This window comes from Aethina tumida, chromosome 2 (genome assembly GCF_024364675.1).
Source record: "Aethina tumida isolate Nest 87 chromosome 2, icAetTumi1.1, whole genome shotgun sequence".
Lineage (NCBI taxonomy): Eukaryota > Metazoa > Arthropoda > Insecta > Coleoptera > Nitidulidae > Aethina > Aethina tumida.
The window spans coordinates 20,174,419-20,191,799 of record NC_065436.1 but is presented as its reverse complement, the minus strand read 5'-3'; the positions used below and the strand labels follow the sequence as shown (position 1 = coordinate 20,191,799).

Below are 17,381 nucleotides of genomic sequence, written 5' to 3'. Positions count from 1 at the left end.
AATCATTTAAGGTATGGTTTAGTCTCCAATTCAGTTCTTTAAATAATATAAAACTGGTGACAGTAATTAAAAAAATGTCAACGCCTAAAATATATCAGTTTAAATAACTATAGTGAAGAATTAACTCAGTATTTTATTGGTAAAATAATATTTTTATAAATACAGATATCTTCCTCATCTTTTCGTTTATATAACATAAAAGCCCTTCAAATTTAGTAGCAAACATAAAATCAAAGTTTGATATAATCTTGCCAATTTTTTAAATCCATATATCTAAAACGAAATAATCATACATATCAAATATTTTTATTATATAAAAGTTACGTTGATAGGATTCGATTTTCGTATTTCAGTCTGTTCAAAAATGTGATACCACTGTTGACCCAAGAACACATCTCACGGTGGATTAAATGGAAATAAAAAACCAAATGAAATAAAGAAAATATTTATTCTTAAAAATAAAAATAATACGTAAATTCTAATAATGTACAAAACTTATAAACAAATACAACTTTGCAATTAAACAAAATATAAAGAAATAAACAGAAATAAATAAAAAATGCCGAATTTCAAAATGTACAATGAAAAAAGTACGGTCACAGAAATTATTTTTACATGCGCATATACAAAAATTAAGACAGAAACACTTTGGTTATTGGTTTGGACTAGTAAATATTTATGTAATAAAAAAAACTAAATCTAATTCTATTTACAAAAAAAAGTAAAATATAATTCCAACAGAACATTTAAGTAAATTCGTTAAAGTTGATTATTGAAAAGAATCACAAGTAGATGCAACTGATTATCAGTTAAAATAGTTCGTATTCTTCGGTTAGCAATTCTTCCGAAATTGCCTCTAGGTAAATATGTAAAATGTTGGGACACATTCATACAACATTAATTATGTCCATGTTGATTAGTTAAGTTATTTTATATATGAATATGGTGTGTACAGAAATTATTACTAAACACGTTGTCCATTTTTGATAGATAATTTATAATAATAATGTTTGATGTTATTGCTTTTAAAAAAAATTATACATCAGTTCTTAATAAAACTCAACAAGACATATGTACAACAAAAATAATTAGTTTGCAACTATACTGAACAAGGAAAGTTATGTGATCGAAACATTATGCTTTCCTCAATACAGTACCATATATTACAATGATCTCAGTACTTTATATTAATTAATAAAATCACATGTATTGAGTATTAACGTCTATCCGAATTTTGATTAACACATATCCGTCGTAGTTCGATATTCAATCGCTCATAATGAACGGTCACTCGCGCACTACACCCTCCGCAGTCCGATCTACAGCACGTAGAGCACGTCGTCCATATCTCAAACAAGGTGACCCTCTTGTTCGTTCACCCCGTAACCGTTACCGAAACTGGTAAGTTCCCGTTTCTGAGTCAAGTTCTGCGCCTGGAGGATCTGCGGATTTTGGCTGGTGTTGTGGAGGACGTCAGGCGGCGGCACTATCCTTTGGTGACGCAAAAGTGACCCGTTTGAGGGTAGGGGCGGCGTGGCGGGGGTCACGGTTTGCCCCAGGTGGGGATGAGCGGGCACCGGGGGCGGATTCTGAAAATCCAACGGTGGCGGGTAGGAGAGGTAACGGTCCGACATGTTATAGTAGGAACCGTCGGCTGGTGGAGCTGGTGAAGGGGCGCTGACGTATGAAGATTTGGCTAAAATTAAATAAGAAAAATAAGAAAATGTTGTACCAAATATTTGCTCAACTTCATTTTTAGCAATATTCTAGAATGTGTGTCATTAGTAATGCACTTTAAATTAATTTAAACAATCATTAGAAGCACAATAAATAAATTATATAGAGTATGTTTGATAATTAGTCTAAAAAACACACACTTTTATATTGCACAATTTTCATGCATATAAATAAGCAAAGAGATTTTTATCTCTCCAAAACTAGTTTTAAGAAATTTAATCTGTTAATAAGGTTAGTTTACCTGACATGCTACCGTGATAGCCCAGGCTCTGGTCGTCCCTCGCCCTGGGCCTCTGGTCATGCATTGGATGATGATGGTGGTGGTGCGGATGAGGCAGCGTATGCGTCTTGTGCGCCATGCTTACGCCCCCCATTGGCACCTGCATCTCGTACACTTGATACGCACCTTGATAATCGCCCGCCATTGGGTTGTGATGGTCCATTATGTACGAATTGGTTGGCGGCAATTTACGACTGTCATCCTAAAATTACAAAAATTTTAATTAAAAATGTTACAAGTTGTGGCAAAAATGTAGTTAAATGAATAAAAGTAAATCTTACCACATAATCGTTGTGGCTTCCTTCATTGCTATACGTTTCGCTCTTCTCGCTTACAGAAGACAATGTTTCTCCCGTTACAGTGTCATTGTAACTGCTAGGAGCATACATTTCGATAGTCGCTGATTTACTTGTTTGGTTATTTTGTTCTGTGGACAGGTAAAATACAATTAGTATATGATAATGTTAAAATAAAGAATTAAATAAAAAGAAAACAAAAACAAACCTCTCATTCTTTTTGCCCTTCTCTTAAGCATACATCCAGCAACTAAGCCGATGTTAATAATTAAGAGAATAACCCCAATAATGGACACACTAATAATTACAACCCTCGGCAAGTCCTGTTTTTCTATCAGGTCCTCAGGTATTACTTTTTCGACATTATCCCCAGTGTACACTATAAAGAAAAAATAAAATTATTTACCTGTTACACGTTTCTTTGTTTTTCTATGCAGACAGCAACCAATTAGTAGAACATTCATGAGAATTAATAGAGTGCCGACTATAGTACCGACTATAATCAGAAAGCCAGGAAAATCCTTGAAATTTTTCTCATCTAAACTCGGAGAGGAATATGACGGAGGGGCTTTACCTAGTGTTAGTAGGGAAAACAATGTTAATAACAAGCTTAAGGAAATTACAGAGAAGTATATAGGAAATTTATCTAGCAGCAAGAAATACGTATGTATATGAAACTTACTTGAAGTTCTCGCAGATAGTAAATCTGGCATAAATTTACTACTGCCAAGTTTATTCATTGCCATGATAGAAAATATATACTGTGTATTTACATCCAACCCTTTCACGACGTAAGTTGTTCCATTTCCAGGAACATCTTCATATTTGTAGGTGTCGTCGTCGATTAGTCTGTATCTGTGTATTAAAAACGCAGATTAGTTTAAAGCACAAAAACACTAGAAATAACGTTTACCTTATTCTGTAGGTGGAAGTCATTCCTCCATCAAATCCAGGAGTCCATCCTAGAAGTACTGAGTTATGTGTTACATTTAACACCGTTAAAAGTGTAGGTGTATCCGGAGCTGAAGTAACTTCTAATCGTGGAGAAATTGTTGAGAAACCTAATTCGTTTCTAGCTACACATTCGTAACTACCATAATCTGCTGATGTTACATGTGTAATGTATAATGTGGATTCAGATATTAAGCTATCAACCTGAAATAAATTGAATTAGGCTCAATTTGTAATAAATAAAAAATATTCTTACTTGTCTGTAGGTGGTATAGTATTTTCCTGTGGTGTTTGCCGTTATTGGTGAACCAGACCTTGCCCATGAATACCTAGCAAGTGGTGAAGCCTGACTTCTGCAAATAAGTTTTCCTGTATCACCAGCATCGCTAGCAAACTTCAAAAGGGTGGGTTGCTCATCAATTTCTGGTTTATCTGCAATTTATTTTAAAATTAAATATGTGTCTTAATGTAAATTACTTTTAACTTACGTTTGACAATCAACATAACATCTTTAACGGTCACATTTCCCACTCCATTATTAACCACACATTGGAACTTCCCGAGATCATCTCTGGTGACAGAAGTAATTCTCAAGTATGATGTACCATTCTTATCATACATAACTGATGTTCTTGCATCAAATTCCGGGAAGTCATCTCTTTTCCAAACAATCGTATCATCCGAAAGCGGATTGCCGTCAGCAGTGCATGACAAAGTGGCGTCTTCCTTTGGATTAACTATGACGTTTTCGCTTGTTGCTATTACGGATGCGGGATCTATAAAAAAGTATGTTGCATTTATTGAAACTACAAAAATATTCTCTGTGTTTACATTGTACTGTTATGTTAACATTTGTGACACTGCTTCCTTGTGAATTAGAAGCCTCACAGCTGTATAATCCTGCATCATGTCTACTCAATTGAGTGATGTTCAGTACAGGTCCATCTGAAACTATCCTTTCCATGCCACTGCTTGAAGAAGATTGAATTATGGGTAGACCATCTTTTGACCAAGTGTATGCTATATTGCCTGGGTTACCATCAGCTTTAAGGGTTATGATTAATGGCTCGTTTTCAATTCCAGTAACTGCATCTTCGTTGCTCTTATCAAATACAGGTTTATCTACAAAAGTAAGACAATAAAATATATTCTAATGTTAAAATGCTATTCCTTACAGAGCACTTCTAATGTTATTGCATCATGTACGGATCGTTCCAACGCTTCATTTCTAGCGGAGCAGGTGTAAACAATCCCATTCAGTTGTTCACTGATGTTCAGCTTCAGTTCAATACTAGAAACCGTGCCACCATGAAGACCAGGTTTGGTAGAATTAAATAAACCTGGTACTGGAATACCTTCCCTCCACCAGGCTAATTTTGCTGGGGGATTACTCGAGCTAGAGTCACATATCAAGGTCGCTTCCTCATTTGGTTTTAAATCTTGTGGTTGTTTGCTAATTTTGACATGGTCTGGCGGAACTGTAACATCAATACGTCAATAACAATACTGTTTTACTGAGTCACAAAATACTTACAGTATACGCTCATTGTAATGGTTTCAAAGAAGGGTATTTCTGTTGCGGAATTTGCAGCCTCACATCTGTATCTGGCTTCGTTGTCGGTTACGTTTGTGAGAATGGTAATTTCAGAACTCACTGACTTGTCAGTACTTTTGGTTGTTGAGTGAATTTTTTTATCATTTTTGTACCAAGTCAGAGTTGCTAAAGGATTTCCACCAGATGAGGTGCAGGATATTTTTTGTACGGTACCAGCTGGTATGTGTGCTCCTCCAGTGTAGCCATGTATGAAAGGTTTTCCCGGGGGGTCTAAAAAAGTTTGATTAATTTTTTTCACAGAGATAATTTAGATCAACTTACATAAAACGTTAATTGTATGAGTAGAAATCACATTCTCAGTAAGTTGCATATTTACACCGTGACAAATCACCACCAGACTCTTGCGGTTTGGTTCCACAACGGCTGTGATGTTGGATGTCGTGATCCATCCTCCTTCTGGCGATACGATTGTTCTCGCAGTGGCATTTCTCACTTGTCTCCCGGCAACCATCCATTTAATTTCGGCTGGAGGATTGGAATTGGAAGTGGTGCAAGTCAGAGGCACGGGATCGCCTACTCTCGCTTCAGTGGGACCAGAAATAGTGACGTGGGCTGGAGGAACTGGAAAAAGATATGTGTTAATGTAAACATTGAAAACAATAGTTGGTTTGCTTACATAGGACAGTCATGTCTATTTCAGCTTTAAGAGGGCTCTTGGACATAATGTTACTGGCTTCACACTTATATCGTGCTTTGTTGTCGCTTGCGTCCGCTGTGAATGTGTACACGTTTTCTGATACTCTACCAGCTGTTCTATATGCCATTCTAATTTGTTCCCCATTTTTATACCAAATTAATTGGGCTGGGGGATTTCCACCCCGGCTTCTGCAGACCAACTCCACAGTCTGGCCCTTCCTTATTGTCTCACCTAAAAATAAATCCAATACTTATTATTACAAGTACTTGTTACTGAATTGTTAGCCGTATTTACCTTCGGTGTATCCTTCAATGTAGGGTAAACCTGGAGGATATAAAACACTAAGTTGCACAGTAGATCTCATGGGTATATCGTTTGAAAGTGCTTCGTGTCTGGCTTCGCATGTATATTCTGCATAGTCATCTTCGGCCGTAGGTTTCAAGGAAATCCTCGAATGAGTGTCATATCGAGTTACACGTTTATCGTTGTTTTTCCCAGGCACTTCAATGATTTGATCTTCCCGATCTGAATAATTAAAAGTTGGCGTTACCATCAAACAATTTATAAATAAATTAATGATCACTTACGAATATTCATTTCTACATTTCCTCTGTACCAAACAATTTTGGCAGCTGGCTTGGCATTTCGTACGCGGCACTCCAAATGAAATTCCTGATTCTCTTTGATTTCAATTTTGGAGTTGTGTCTGTGGTCTATAATCTCTACTGTGGATGGGGGAGCTGAAACAAAACAAACCGCCATTGAAGTCCCAGTTTTACAAAGTTTTATTAAACAGTAAAATCGCAAGTTACTACTGGTATCTTGGGGCCATATAAATTAGTCAAGTAAAGTAATAAAAGCAAAGTACACCAGATATTTACAGCGTAATTACTTTTATCTACGAAATAACATTACACCATAAAATTATACATCTTGATTTATGCATCATCAAGGTGCATAAAGTAAAAACATAAATTATTTTGACAAAGTTTCCCGGAAACTTTCTGATATTTAATATCCTGCTTTTAGTTTGTAGATTCCAATCTGAAAACTGTGCGAAACTATGCGGAACTTTAATTAAAGTTTACTGTGTAGAGGAGCTCTGTCGTATTTGCCACCCTCTCATTGGTACAATTTTCGACTAAATACGTGGAAAGTTCAACATTAACTGACAATGAGACAAAGACTTTACTATACTGTTTTTATTTTAATCAGACTTTATTGAGGTATTTTAATGAAAATGAACCTAATTGAATACTAAGGTGGACTTTTATGAGATATAATTTTGTTCAAATTTACTCTAGTGTAATTACGAATGGTAGTACCGATCGCTATTACAAATAATACAACAATAAACAATTACTTGTTCCGGAACAATTCGCTAGATTGAGCTCATTCGAACAAGGCTCTTGAGTAAACAGAACCGTCTACTTATAATCGCTGTTTGCTGATAAGTAGAACTGATTAAATAATTCAACGTTGTTCCGTATTGAACGTGTGCAGTCGTTCCCATAGTCATTATGCCTGGGGACCCGGCTACGGAGTGTGTAGTGGTAGTTTCTGAAAACAAACAACGCATTCAGCCGCTGAAGTGAAGTGGTGGCTGGGTCCTGAAAGGAAACTCAGGTGTGTCTGGCACTGAATCGATGCTTTTCAGTGCTACCGTGTGGACAGATTAGATCTCGGCGATGCGGAGGGTCGTGGAACGCCATTGTTTTTAGGGGGAAAAAATTCGTTGAATGGGACCGGGATTTGTTCGGGTTACAATTGTTCCGTACGTTTTGATTTGCTCCGTCGATATTTAAGAGGATGTTTGTATTTACGGCGCACTATTATCTCGAGCTAAAAGTTTGGGCAACTTATTTGTTGGATGTGATCCTTTCAAGTGTGCTATTAAAGAGTTTATTAAAACAATGCGACTTTGTTTTGGCCCGTTAATACCTCCCGGTGAATTCATGATCAGTTCGTGAAATTTGTCGGACTCGCTGAAATCCAATTCTTTTAAAACACGCGAAAAAAAGATGAAAACAATTGCAAAGTCAGCTCGATCCACTTGGCACATTTCTACGTCATTGAAAACTCGTGCGCCTTCAAGTTGTTCCATCAGTGCGAGCCAGATGCAAGTCTTATTGAGTTTAATCAACTTGAATGTATGTTTTATAAGAGAAAATTATGTAAGACTTAATGCGGAATCAATAACTGGTAATTTAGGGTCCTGTTCAATTTCAAAAAGTATGCATAATAAAAAGAACATAATCTGAACGTATGAAAATTTGCACAACACGTCCATAATGGGGTATGTAAATAATTATTTTGATAACAAAAACGTAACTAATTGGTTATCTGTCCCGCCTTAGGGATGAATAAAAATATCCTCCCCAGGCGATTAATAATTAATAATGATTAGAATTCTGCATTTTAACGGGGAATTTAAATTGTAAAATAAATATTTATCATGTTTTAACGGTGAATATTGCAGCCGGATGAGGTTTTATTCGAAACATTCAAGCGTATTTTGATATAACGCCGCGAATTTCGCATAGTGAAAAGCAAATATTGATAATTCTTTTCCGAGTCTTCCTTAATTAAAGTAATTGAAAACGTATTCAAACCTAAATTATGTGTTTTTAATTACGACCTTTTCTCTTCGGTCCAGCTAGTATTCAGCTTTAGCTGAGTGTTACAAATTTATGTTTTAAATTTTCATCAACAATTAATTGGAAAAATACTAATGTAACAATATTAATGATGGAGAAGTTAGTTTAAATTTACTTTAATGTTTCCCAATATAGTTTTCCCCATAAAAAGTGTAAATAAGATATAAAACTAGAACTCCTTATCTTATCTAATATCTAATTACACAAGAAATATTAAAGGGTGCCCATTCAATATCCGATCTCTCTAAAATTTCATCACCTCTCATCCCAAACTACTATTCATGGCCATTACAGAGGCATTTCCCCATTTGTATTTCATACAGTGCCGGGATCGTACGCCGGAATGTAACCGTATCGCAAGCTATTGCAATAAGCAGTTTGTCGTCGGCAATAGTTCAGAAAATAAACATCAGATGCGCCTCGCTATCTGGCCTGATAATGACGGTCGTGGTGTGAAATTGAGGCTAAGTACCCACCCACCACATTACGGAATGCGTCGCGCTGCATTCGAAGCCTCCAGTTGTCAGATAGTGGAAATAAAGAACAGTTTGGAGCTTCATAAATGAAAAATTCGTTCCACTGTTCCAGTTTCGATCGCCGAAACACATTTATAGAAGGCACAGATCAAGTGCGAGGATGCATCATGGAGTTCAATAAATGTAACCGTATAAATCCGGTGCACGTTGAACACTGACAACGTAATTTAGAGGTGGTAATTTCGAATTTATTCCGGAAAATTGGACGAAGGTTCGACCAATGCCACTCGTCGTTCCATACAACAATTAATAATGCCACAACTTCATTTTAATTCGGGTTATTGTCGTGCCATTATCAAAACGGAAGTTTAAATTAATAATCTGATGGGTCCATTTCATTTGTATCATCAAACGACAAGGGAGATAAAAGCTATTGTTGGATGTGCGATCGTTTTTGTAAAATTGCACTGATGATTTGGATTGTGATTAAAAAAGTGGAAATGTAGATCACCGAAGTAGTTTGGATTACGTGCAATTTTACTAAAATGATAATCATCAAATTGTAGAGTTCAAGTGTTTTAGTAACGGAATCACGAATTGTATGGAGGCAGTAAAAATTACTTCTCCAGTTTTTCCTGTGGCGATGGTCAGCGAGACTGACCGATTACAATAAGACCTTCGCCGGAATACTACGTGCCAGAACTGTGGAGCGGACCATTATTAGTTTACATAAGACAACACACAGTATTCCGTAGTCGCGTTTGTCCAATTCCGGGAGCCGAAAGCGGGACGGGATTAAGTGCGACTGGGACGTGACGGAACTCTCAAATCATTTGTCAGAGTTATTAGCTGGCTGTCTTTGGTCCTTGGATATGATGTCGGTTGAGGGTTTCTGTGTGACTGGCCGAGCTTCCAACTTTTCCCATCCGGGGGATTATTATTTAATTAATTTTGTGTAATTTGATATTGCCCAGGATGTCAGGATCACGATTTAGTTTTGGGCTAATACACGATGGGTGTATTTAGAATATTAAAGACCTTAAGCACCAGTGATAAGATTAAAAAGAAAATCCAATCGATGCGATGCATGTACTTATGGTTCCACAATCTACTTTAACAACATTACTATGTAGTAAGAACTGATTGGGCTGTCCAAGTTGGAGAGCACGACGATTTTATAAAATTCCAACGAAGATAACAAAAGCCAAGTTAATTTAGGAAAAGTGATCGTAACAACGATAAATACGTCGGTCTCAGAAAAATAGCGGCAGTTCCAGTTAACGGTCCGTGACAAATGCCGCGCCAGGTCCATCATAGACGAGTCGTGGAATCGAAAAACTGGGGAGGAAATCGCCGGTAGCATCTGGAATGCGTTTAGTCCCGGGAACTGCTTGTTATGGCTAATAAAGAGGACGGCGTGACATTCCAGATGACCGGGAACGTGACTAGGGCCTTGGCCCGAAGCCAGACAACACCGACTCCGGAGAATTTCGACGGAGGAACCCCCGGTCTGTCGGCGGATCCCCGCCCGGACTCATCAAATGGAATTACCGATGTGCGTCCGGGGACGGTGCCGAGCTCGTTCTTCGCCGCCTAATTTAATCAATTATACACACCCGGAGACCGGAATCTTTTCAGCCAGGTTCCCCAGACTGCGGCCTAATACTTCCTCGTTTCGGCGGGTTGAATGCAACACCGAAAGAAGTTTTTGCCGTCCAAACTTCGTTACACGACGGAATGGTTATGGTGGGCGCATTGATCTTTTGTTGCGCCACATAAAACCGTATTAACCACGATAAAGTCTTATGTATCCGTATAATTTATTTCTTCAATAAATAAACTGTTTTAATCCATCGAAGTATCCATATAACTTTATTTATTTCACCTTACGCAAACATCTTAGTGGGTCAGCAAACAGAGAATTTATCTTTATTGCACTTTTTAATATTCCAATGGTAGAAATAATATTTTCAGATCGCAGAATCATAAAATTTAATTCTTTCACTATAGAAAATTTATACGAGTGAGCAGTAAATTGATAGGGAAAATTTATTTTTATTCACATTACTATGTATGGCGACGGAACTACTGTTTTCTTAAATAATTCATCAGTCATTTATAAAAAGAAGTACGAAACTGATGTTTATGGTCCATTTAAGATGTGGTTGAAATAATAACGAAGGCCATGTTCGTAATGTATTATTTGCTTGCTGAAAATGTTCCTTATTAAATTGATTTAGCCTTTTATAGACTTAACAGCCAGTTTCTATTTGATTAGTTCTGTTAACAAATAGTTATATTAAAAATCACAAACTCATAAATGCACAATGTATAGAGGTGGCCTAAGAAATAAAACTCATTACTATTTAATGTTAATTAGAAAATGATATATGTAATCTAAATATTTTATATTTTATTTAAAATAATCACAATATACTCTTTCTAAAATTATTCGCTTTGTACCTAAATCAAATAAATTTCCATTTAAATTAAATCTTCTTTTATTTCTTTTAATTGAGACTTCAATCTTTCTTCTGTAATTAGATCCGGACATTGTGGTGGCCAATATAGAACATCATCTTTTAATCAACTTAGGATGTATGCTTCAGATAGATCATTATCATGGATAAAAATCTCTGTAACTGGTAAATTATTGTAATTAATAATTTTCTATACTACATCTAAAAAAGGAACCCCAAAAGTTTTTATAGTTTATTCGGAGTACAAACTTTTACTTGGAGGACAACGAATATATTCATGATGTGGAGTCATCACTTTAACGTACTCTTCGTCAAAATATTGAAGAATAATCAATATATTTTTGTGCAAATGTTCATCTTGTTCTAATATTCTTTTCAGTAGACATATAATTAATTTTTTATTTATCCTGAAGACAACAAAAGAAATAGTTTTTATAATTTATTTGGAGTACAAACTTTTTCTTGGAGGACAACGAATATATTCATGATATGGAGTCATCACTTTAATGTACTCTTCGTCAAAATATTGAAGGATAATTAATATATTTTTGTGCAAATTTTCATCTTATTCTAATATTCTTTTCAGTACACATATAATTCATTTTTTATTTATCCGGAAGACAACAAAAGAAATAGTTAGTTATTTCTTTTAATTTTTTAGTCTATAAAAAGAGTTCCTATTTTATCTTAGGATGTTTTGTTATTGTATTTCCCTTTTCTCAGGAGTGTAATGTGTTTTTATTCTCTTTTGTCACAAGTGAATTATTTATAAAATATTATAAATCCTACTAAGAATAAATTCTTACCATTAAGTCAATTAGTGTCACAAATTGTAAATATATTTATATAATATAATATAAAGCGATTAAAATAATAATTTATTAATAAAATATCTCATAAAATATTATAAATTTTGTGTTATTTGTCTAGCCACCACTGTATATATCATTTATCAGAAGTCCAAGAATATAAAAGTAAAAACACATTGAAATTATTCTCGAAACGTAAAACCGACATTAATATGCGAATTCAAAAGCCCGACGTCACGACACATTGAAGTAAAAAGCGACGAAAGTCCATTTTTTGCGTACGTGTTGTGAACCGCACAAGTCCAATCGTGAAGTGTTGGCAAGTCTGTTCGCGTCCTCCCCACGGAGAAGTGTCGTTTGATCTCGCAAAAGTGACACACTCTTAGCCGTTACCGCGGGATATTTTTAAAGGACTCCGGAATCCTTCTGAACTCGACAACCGTGGCAAATAAAATTATAAAGTGCAAGCTGTAACAGTTGTACAAACGTCCCTTTTTTTACTTTTATTCCATCCCGAACGTCGTCGTCCTTTCGCTCCGCCTAGTCCTTATTTCGTTCCTGTTTTCTTTTTTCCAGCCAGTACCGCCGCTGAAATTCAATTTTACACGTTTTTTAAACTGGAACGGAATCGCTCAACTTTTAATGCCATTAGAATTCCTAGGACTCCTTTGCATAATAAATAATTACTTTTATTCGGGAATTTCAGCGGGATTTATAGTTAAATTCATTAGGAAGTTTTGCGCTTGCATATTATTCAACTTAATGCGCTTTTTAGCCTGCCGCTTTTTACCTCGATTTACTAGTTTATTAGTTTTCCCATTTAACTGAATTACTTGTTTTATTTCTCATGTATAATAGATTTTAACTTTCTTAAACTGTAACTACTCTCAACTAAAGTGCTTTATGTCTTACTTCACTTGCATATTTTATACCTCCGGTCTGTACAGTTTATTTCAACAATGCCCTTTTAATCAAGGGTTTGCTCCACTAATAATAACGTTAACGTCAATTATCGTAACTTATGTATACAAATCGAGTTTATTCGAATGAAAACTTCCAAACAAAACGAATATAGATTGCATATTCGCTTAAATTAGAAACTATTTTCTAGATACAGAACTGATCTCATTTAAGAAATTTGCATTAGAAACTCGATTACGAACCATCGAACTAGATGGAAAAGTTCGCGAAGTTTGTATTACGAAGAGGTCTGATCCTAACTAACTTCTATTTATTATAATTTTAAAGCATCGATCGGCAAAATATTCTGGAGAAAATGTGAAGCTTAAATTTCTTTACAAAAATTAAAAACCAGCCAACATAAAATAATGAAATTGAGATCCGTATTTTGAAATATTAAAAAGAGGATAAATTCGAGTAACTCAAAATAAATAACAAGAAGAAATATTTGCATAATTGGCACAAACCGAATACTCGTTCGAGTGATTTTTCAATTCAAAGAGGAGCCCGCCTATACCGATCCCACTGAAACCGATATTATTCCACTACAATTTTATGACAGTTGCCTTTGAAATATTATTTGCGGCGGGCACATTGCACTTTGCACTCTACTACGGGTCCAAAATGTAAAATGCATTTTTCGCCTTTTGCAGGCACGGATTTGTAGTATTATTGTACAACTTATGATAAAATACGGCACGGTTTGCGACTCGACTATATTTAGGGCTTGCTTTGTTGAATCTGGAGAAATTCATGGGATTTTAATCCGGAAAATGTAGCGTGTCCTTTTGAAAATGTATGTAGCCAGTTAAGTATTCATTTCGCTTCGAATCGTCAATCAATAAGTGCAGCACGACCCGGCATTGTTAATTCCTTCGGGTTCATTTTGCCGACTGCTAACATCCCCACGAGGATTTTAGACGGTGCACCTTAGACTAATACAGCAATTAGTTGTAGTATTTGAGGGAACAATAGAAATGGACATTGTCCCGAATGTATGTTATAATGTCGACATAATGCCTGGGATAGTAGTAGCTCCGATAAGGCCTTCACAATACCCGTGTAACTCCATTGTGTTATGAGAGAGTTGATTCTGTCGGAGCACTGCAGTGCCTCGCTAAATAGAGGGACGCTTGCAATGAACACGCCACATTTTGCGTCGTGAATTAATGTAATGATTGGGAATTTTTTGTTCATGTGGACACAATAATGGAGGCTATTTACATAATTAAAATAATTAGTCGCGATGAATGAGCCAGTTACATCTTCCCTCTCGTCTGATGTACTATGGAACTGGCGCATCCACCACAATTTTAAGTTTGTTCATGATATATTAAAGGTATACTTTGAATAATAAAGAATTAAAACTGTCTAAGATTCCTCATTGCCTTTTGAAAAATGATATAATACAGTGATTGACTTACAAAAATATCATTAACATTATAACATTTTTGAAGTAATTTCAAATATTATTTGAAAGATTTTTTATGATCCTAAGAATGGTGTTTATTTATTTCTACATTGTATTTAGACATTTTTTAGGCTAAAAAGTCATACAAATCAATATTGTTGTTCAAATTTCTTAAAGTAACTAAAGTAGCATGTCGTATTCGTTTGGAGAAGTAAGGCAATGAATATTTCGTAAAAAATCTTCATGAAAGAGTTTTTGAAAATAAGACACTAACAAGTGGCTGCATACAATGAATGTCATAAAAAAGTTGAACAAATGAATTTCACATTTTAAGTAAGGATGGGATAACCTAAGAAAGATTTTAAAGACTGTATGGTGACTGTACGTGGAATTTTGCATATTGACTACCCTCTAATAGACTAAACTTTCAATACTTTAATCTAATACTCGTAAATTGATCAAGTTTATGAAAATCTTATTCGACTCTGAGCTTCAGTAGAAAAAGCGTTTTACTTCTTCTTGACAATATATTATTAGAGACTCAAATGAAAGTTCAATAGATTTAGATTTTACTAAAAAGTAAGTATTACATCATTTTTAAACGTTTATGAGTCTATAGGTGTTAAACAGCATTTTAAATAGGTAGAGAACATGAAATCAAAGAACAGCAGAAAGCTCTTGAAAATTTCAATGGGTGCAACTCATACATTACAAACTTTAACAAGGTGTATGTTATTGAGAACACCTGCCTAGGAAACGTATAAAATTATATTGATTTACAAAAAACTCAAGATTCATTTTTAAAGTAATCATTATCAAAATTTAGTTAAAATAATATAATTTAAATTAATTATTATGAAGATAAGGAAAGTGATCAAGTAACCGTAAAAATATAGAAACGTTTAATTCCTTTCGAATAACCCCAAGTTTATAACCGAGTTAACTTTAAATTACCGTCCAACCCGGTTTCCAATAAAACATGATTAATTATCATTCAGATTCCTAATTTATCATCGACCGAAACGATGTTCAGATGCTATTAATGCCCCGAAAGGTCGGATATCGTATAATGGAGCTGGTACATTAACAAAAGACCGTGTATCCACCAAGCCGAAAACCGAAGTCCCTGGGTTCAGATGGACAGTATCCTTTCGAGGGAAATCCGGTCACTTCTGGGTCCCCGGTCTCACGTGTTGTGCGTTAATTTTAACTTTGCGTCGGCGCCCGCCCCTAACTAATATTTATCTCGAACACTGACGGCGCCGTCCGTTTCACTGGCGAGGGAACAATCCGGAATTAGGCAGGACATAATTACACGATGTACTCCGGCCTTTATTAATGCTGTCGCCGACACGAATCGCGCTTTTTAATTCGGATAACGGATTTATCGCGGGGGCCGTATGTCCGAAACTGGCGTAAAATTGATTTACGAGCGTGTGTTAAGCAACTCGAGATGCCCGACTCATTTTAGGTTGCGTTAATTACACTTATGGGTGTGGGCATTTTCAAATTTAATGGCTTCGGGGAGTAAAATAAAAATTAAACGGGAAAAAACAAACGATAATGATGAATTCCGTCGTCGAAATGGGCAAATTTTCGTCCTATTAAACCCGATAGATTTATGGAACTGTGTGTTACATTTCAGTATTGTTTATATCTGTTAGTTTCGTGGAAGATTTGTGAGTTCCCGCTCGACGTTCTTTTTATTTAAGAACAGTCCGCTGAAATGGAGATTTTAATCTAGTCATTCCAGATTTAGTCGTTGTGCTCTAGCCAATTTAGAGCTAGAGATTATGTCGGGAACTCGGTGAGTTATGTCAGGTTTAGAGGAACGGACGCCAAAACAAATAAAATAATTAAGGACGCTGTCGATATTTATCATCGGGTAAACAGGGAAGAATAACTCGGTGACAAATTAAGATAAACAATCTGTAATCACAACCTAAATTTAGTAAGGTTTCTATAATTATAGGCAACTTAATAACAAGATTATTAATTCATGTGCACTGTCAATTATCTTTCTCTATAAATGTGGTGCATATAGCATATGTAATTGAAATCAATATTTCATTAATGACCTGGATCAAGAGATGAATTTGAAATTAATCAGCTTATTCTGGAAATTATTGACGTATGAAAACATTTTGTTTATTTATAGCTAAGAAAAACTACAAAGTTGGTTATAAGTCACAAGAAGTTTAATTATAACTTAGGGTAACAAAACTTTTGTCAGTTTGTTTTCATTACACTCTAGTAATTCCTAAATTTATTAACTTATACCCTTTCACCAGGACAAGACAAGTAAAGAGATATGTATAAGACTGATAGTCAACATAACATTAATTTCAAATCAGAAATTAATAAGTCTTTAATAAATATGATGCTTTTATGACTTATACCTCTATTAAGACAAGAGATCTTGTATTATTTATGGTTAAAAAAATACACAGAAAATACACCACTAAATTACTCTGAAGTTATAACAGGTTTAATGGAACTTTGGAAACTGTAACTGATTTGAGAGCACTTTGAAAACAGGTAAAATTTTGTTAATGCAATGGTTTATTTCGAAGCTTTCAGCTAAGTCGGAAATAATTTTAACGCTAATATGTATTTTTGTCTCGAAAGTAGAGGTTTTACAGAGAACAATGACGTTTGAACGCAATCTTTAAGTTATATTGAAGATGAAATAAAAATTTATAAAAATGACTAAAAATTGACATTTTTCAAATTTCAAAAAATTTTCCAGTTGCCGGATTTGATCGAATCGGGCTCAAACTTTCAAGGAAAAAATCGGAACAGTAATGGATCTGCCCATAGATATTATCATGTTATTATTATTAAAGTATAGAATATATACTAATAAAATTACTACAAGTAAAAGGTTACAACCATATAACGTTTAAATTTATATTACCAATTAGTAAATCTAAATTTATTAACTTCATATAAAACTTTATTGACTTATACTCTTTTATTAAAACACAATTTCTATTTGTTAATACTTAAAATGAAATGAAAAAATTTAATGTACTACTCTTGTTACCCTTGTACAAATAGATAGATAAAATT

General features: G+C 35.0%; 1 protein-coding gene across 2 annotated transcripts in view; it reads right to left on the bottom strand.

The window, feature by feature from the left end:
- Positions 1–429: 429 nt before the first annotated feature.
- LOC109598202 (nephrin) overlaps positions 430–17,381 on the bottom strand; it is a 39,211-nt gene continuing 22,259 nt past the window's right edge. The window contains exons 4-18 of one of the 2 annotated variants that reach the window (XM_049962922.1): positions 6,104–6,256; positions 5,811–6,041; positions 5,496–5,747; positions 5,141–5,440; positions 4,799–5,089; positions 4,440–4,742; positions 4,096–4,386; positions 3,753–4,040; positions 3,521–3,696; positions 3,227–3,468; positions 2,996–3,168; positions 2,720–2,887; positions 2,299–2,444; positions 1,979–2,219; positions 430–1,696 (exon numbers count right to left, since the gene is read on the bottom strand). In XM_049962922.1, coding sequence (XP_049818879.1) covers positions 1,350–1,696; positions 1,979–2,219; positions 2,299–2,444; positions 2,720–2,887; positions 2,996–3,168; positions 3,227–3,468; positions 3,521–3,696; positions 3,753–4,040; positions 4,096–4,386; positions 4,440–4,742; positions 4,799–5,089; positions 5,141–5,440; positions 5,496–5,747; positions 5,811–6,041; positions 6,104–6,256 — 3,602 coding nt within the window. In that variant the 3' untranslated portion in view covers positions 430–1,349. Of the gene's footprint in view, positions 1,697–1,978; positions 2,220–2,298; positions 2,445–2,521; positions 2,693–2,719; positions 2,888–2,995; positions 3,169–3,226; positions 3,469–3,520; positions 3,697–3,752; positions 4,041–4,095; positions 4,387–4,439; positions 4,743–4,798; positions 5,090–5,140; positions 5,441–5,495; positions 5,748–5,810; positions 6,042–6,103; positions 6,257–17,381 lie in introns of both variants that reach the window. The other variant, XM_049962921.1, reaches the window with a different exon arrangement.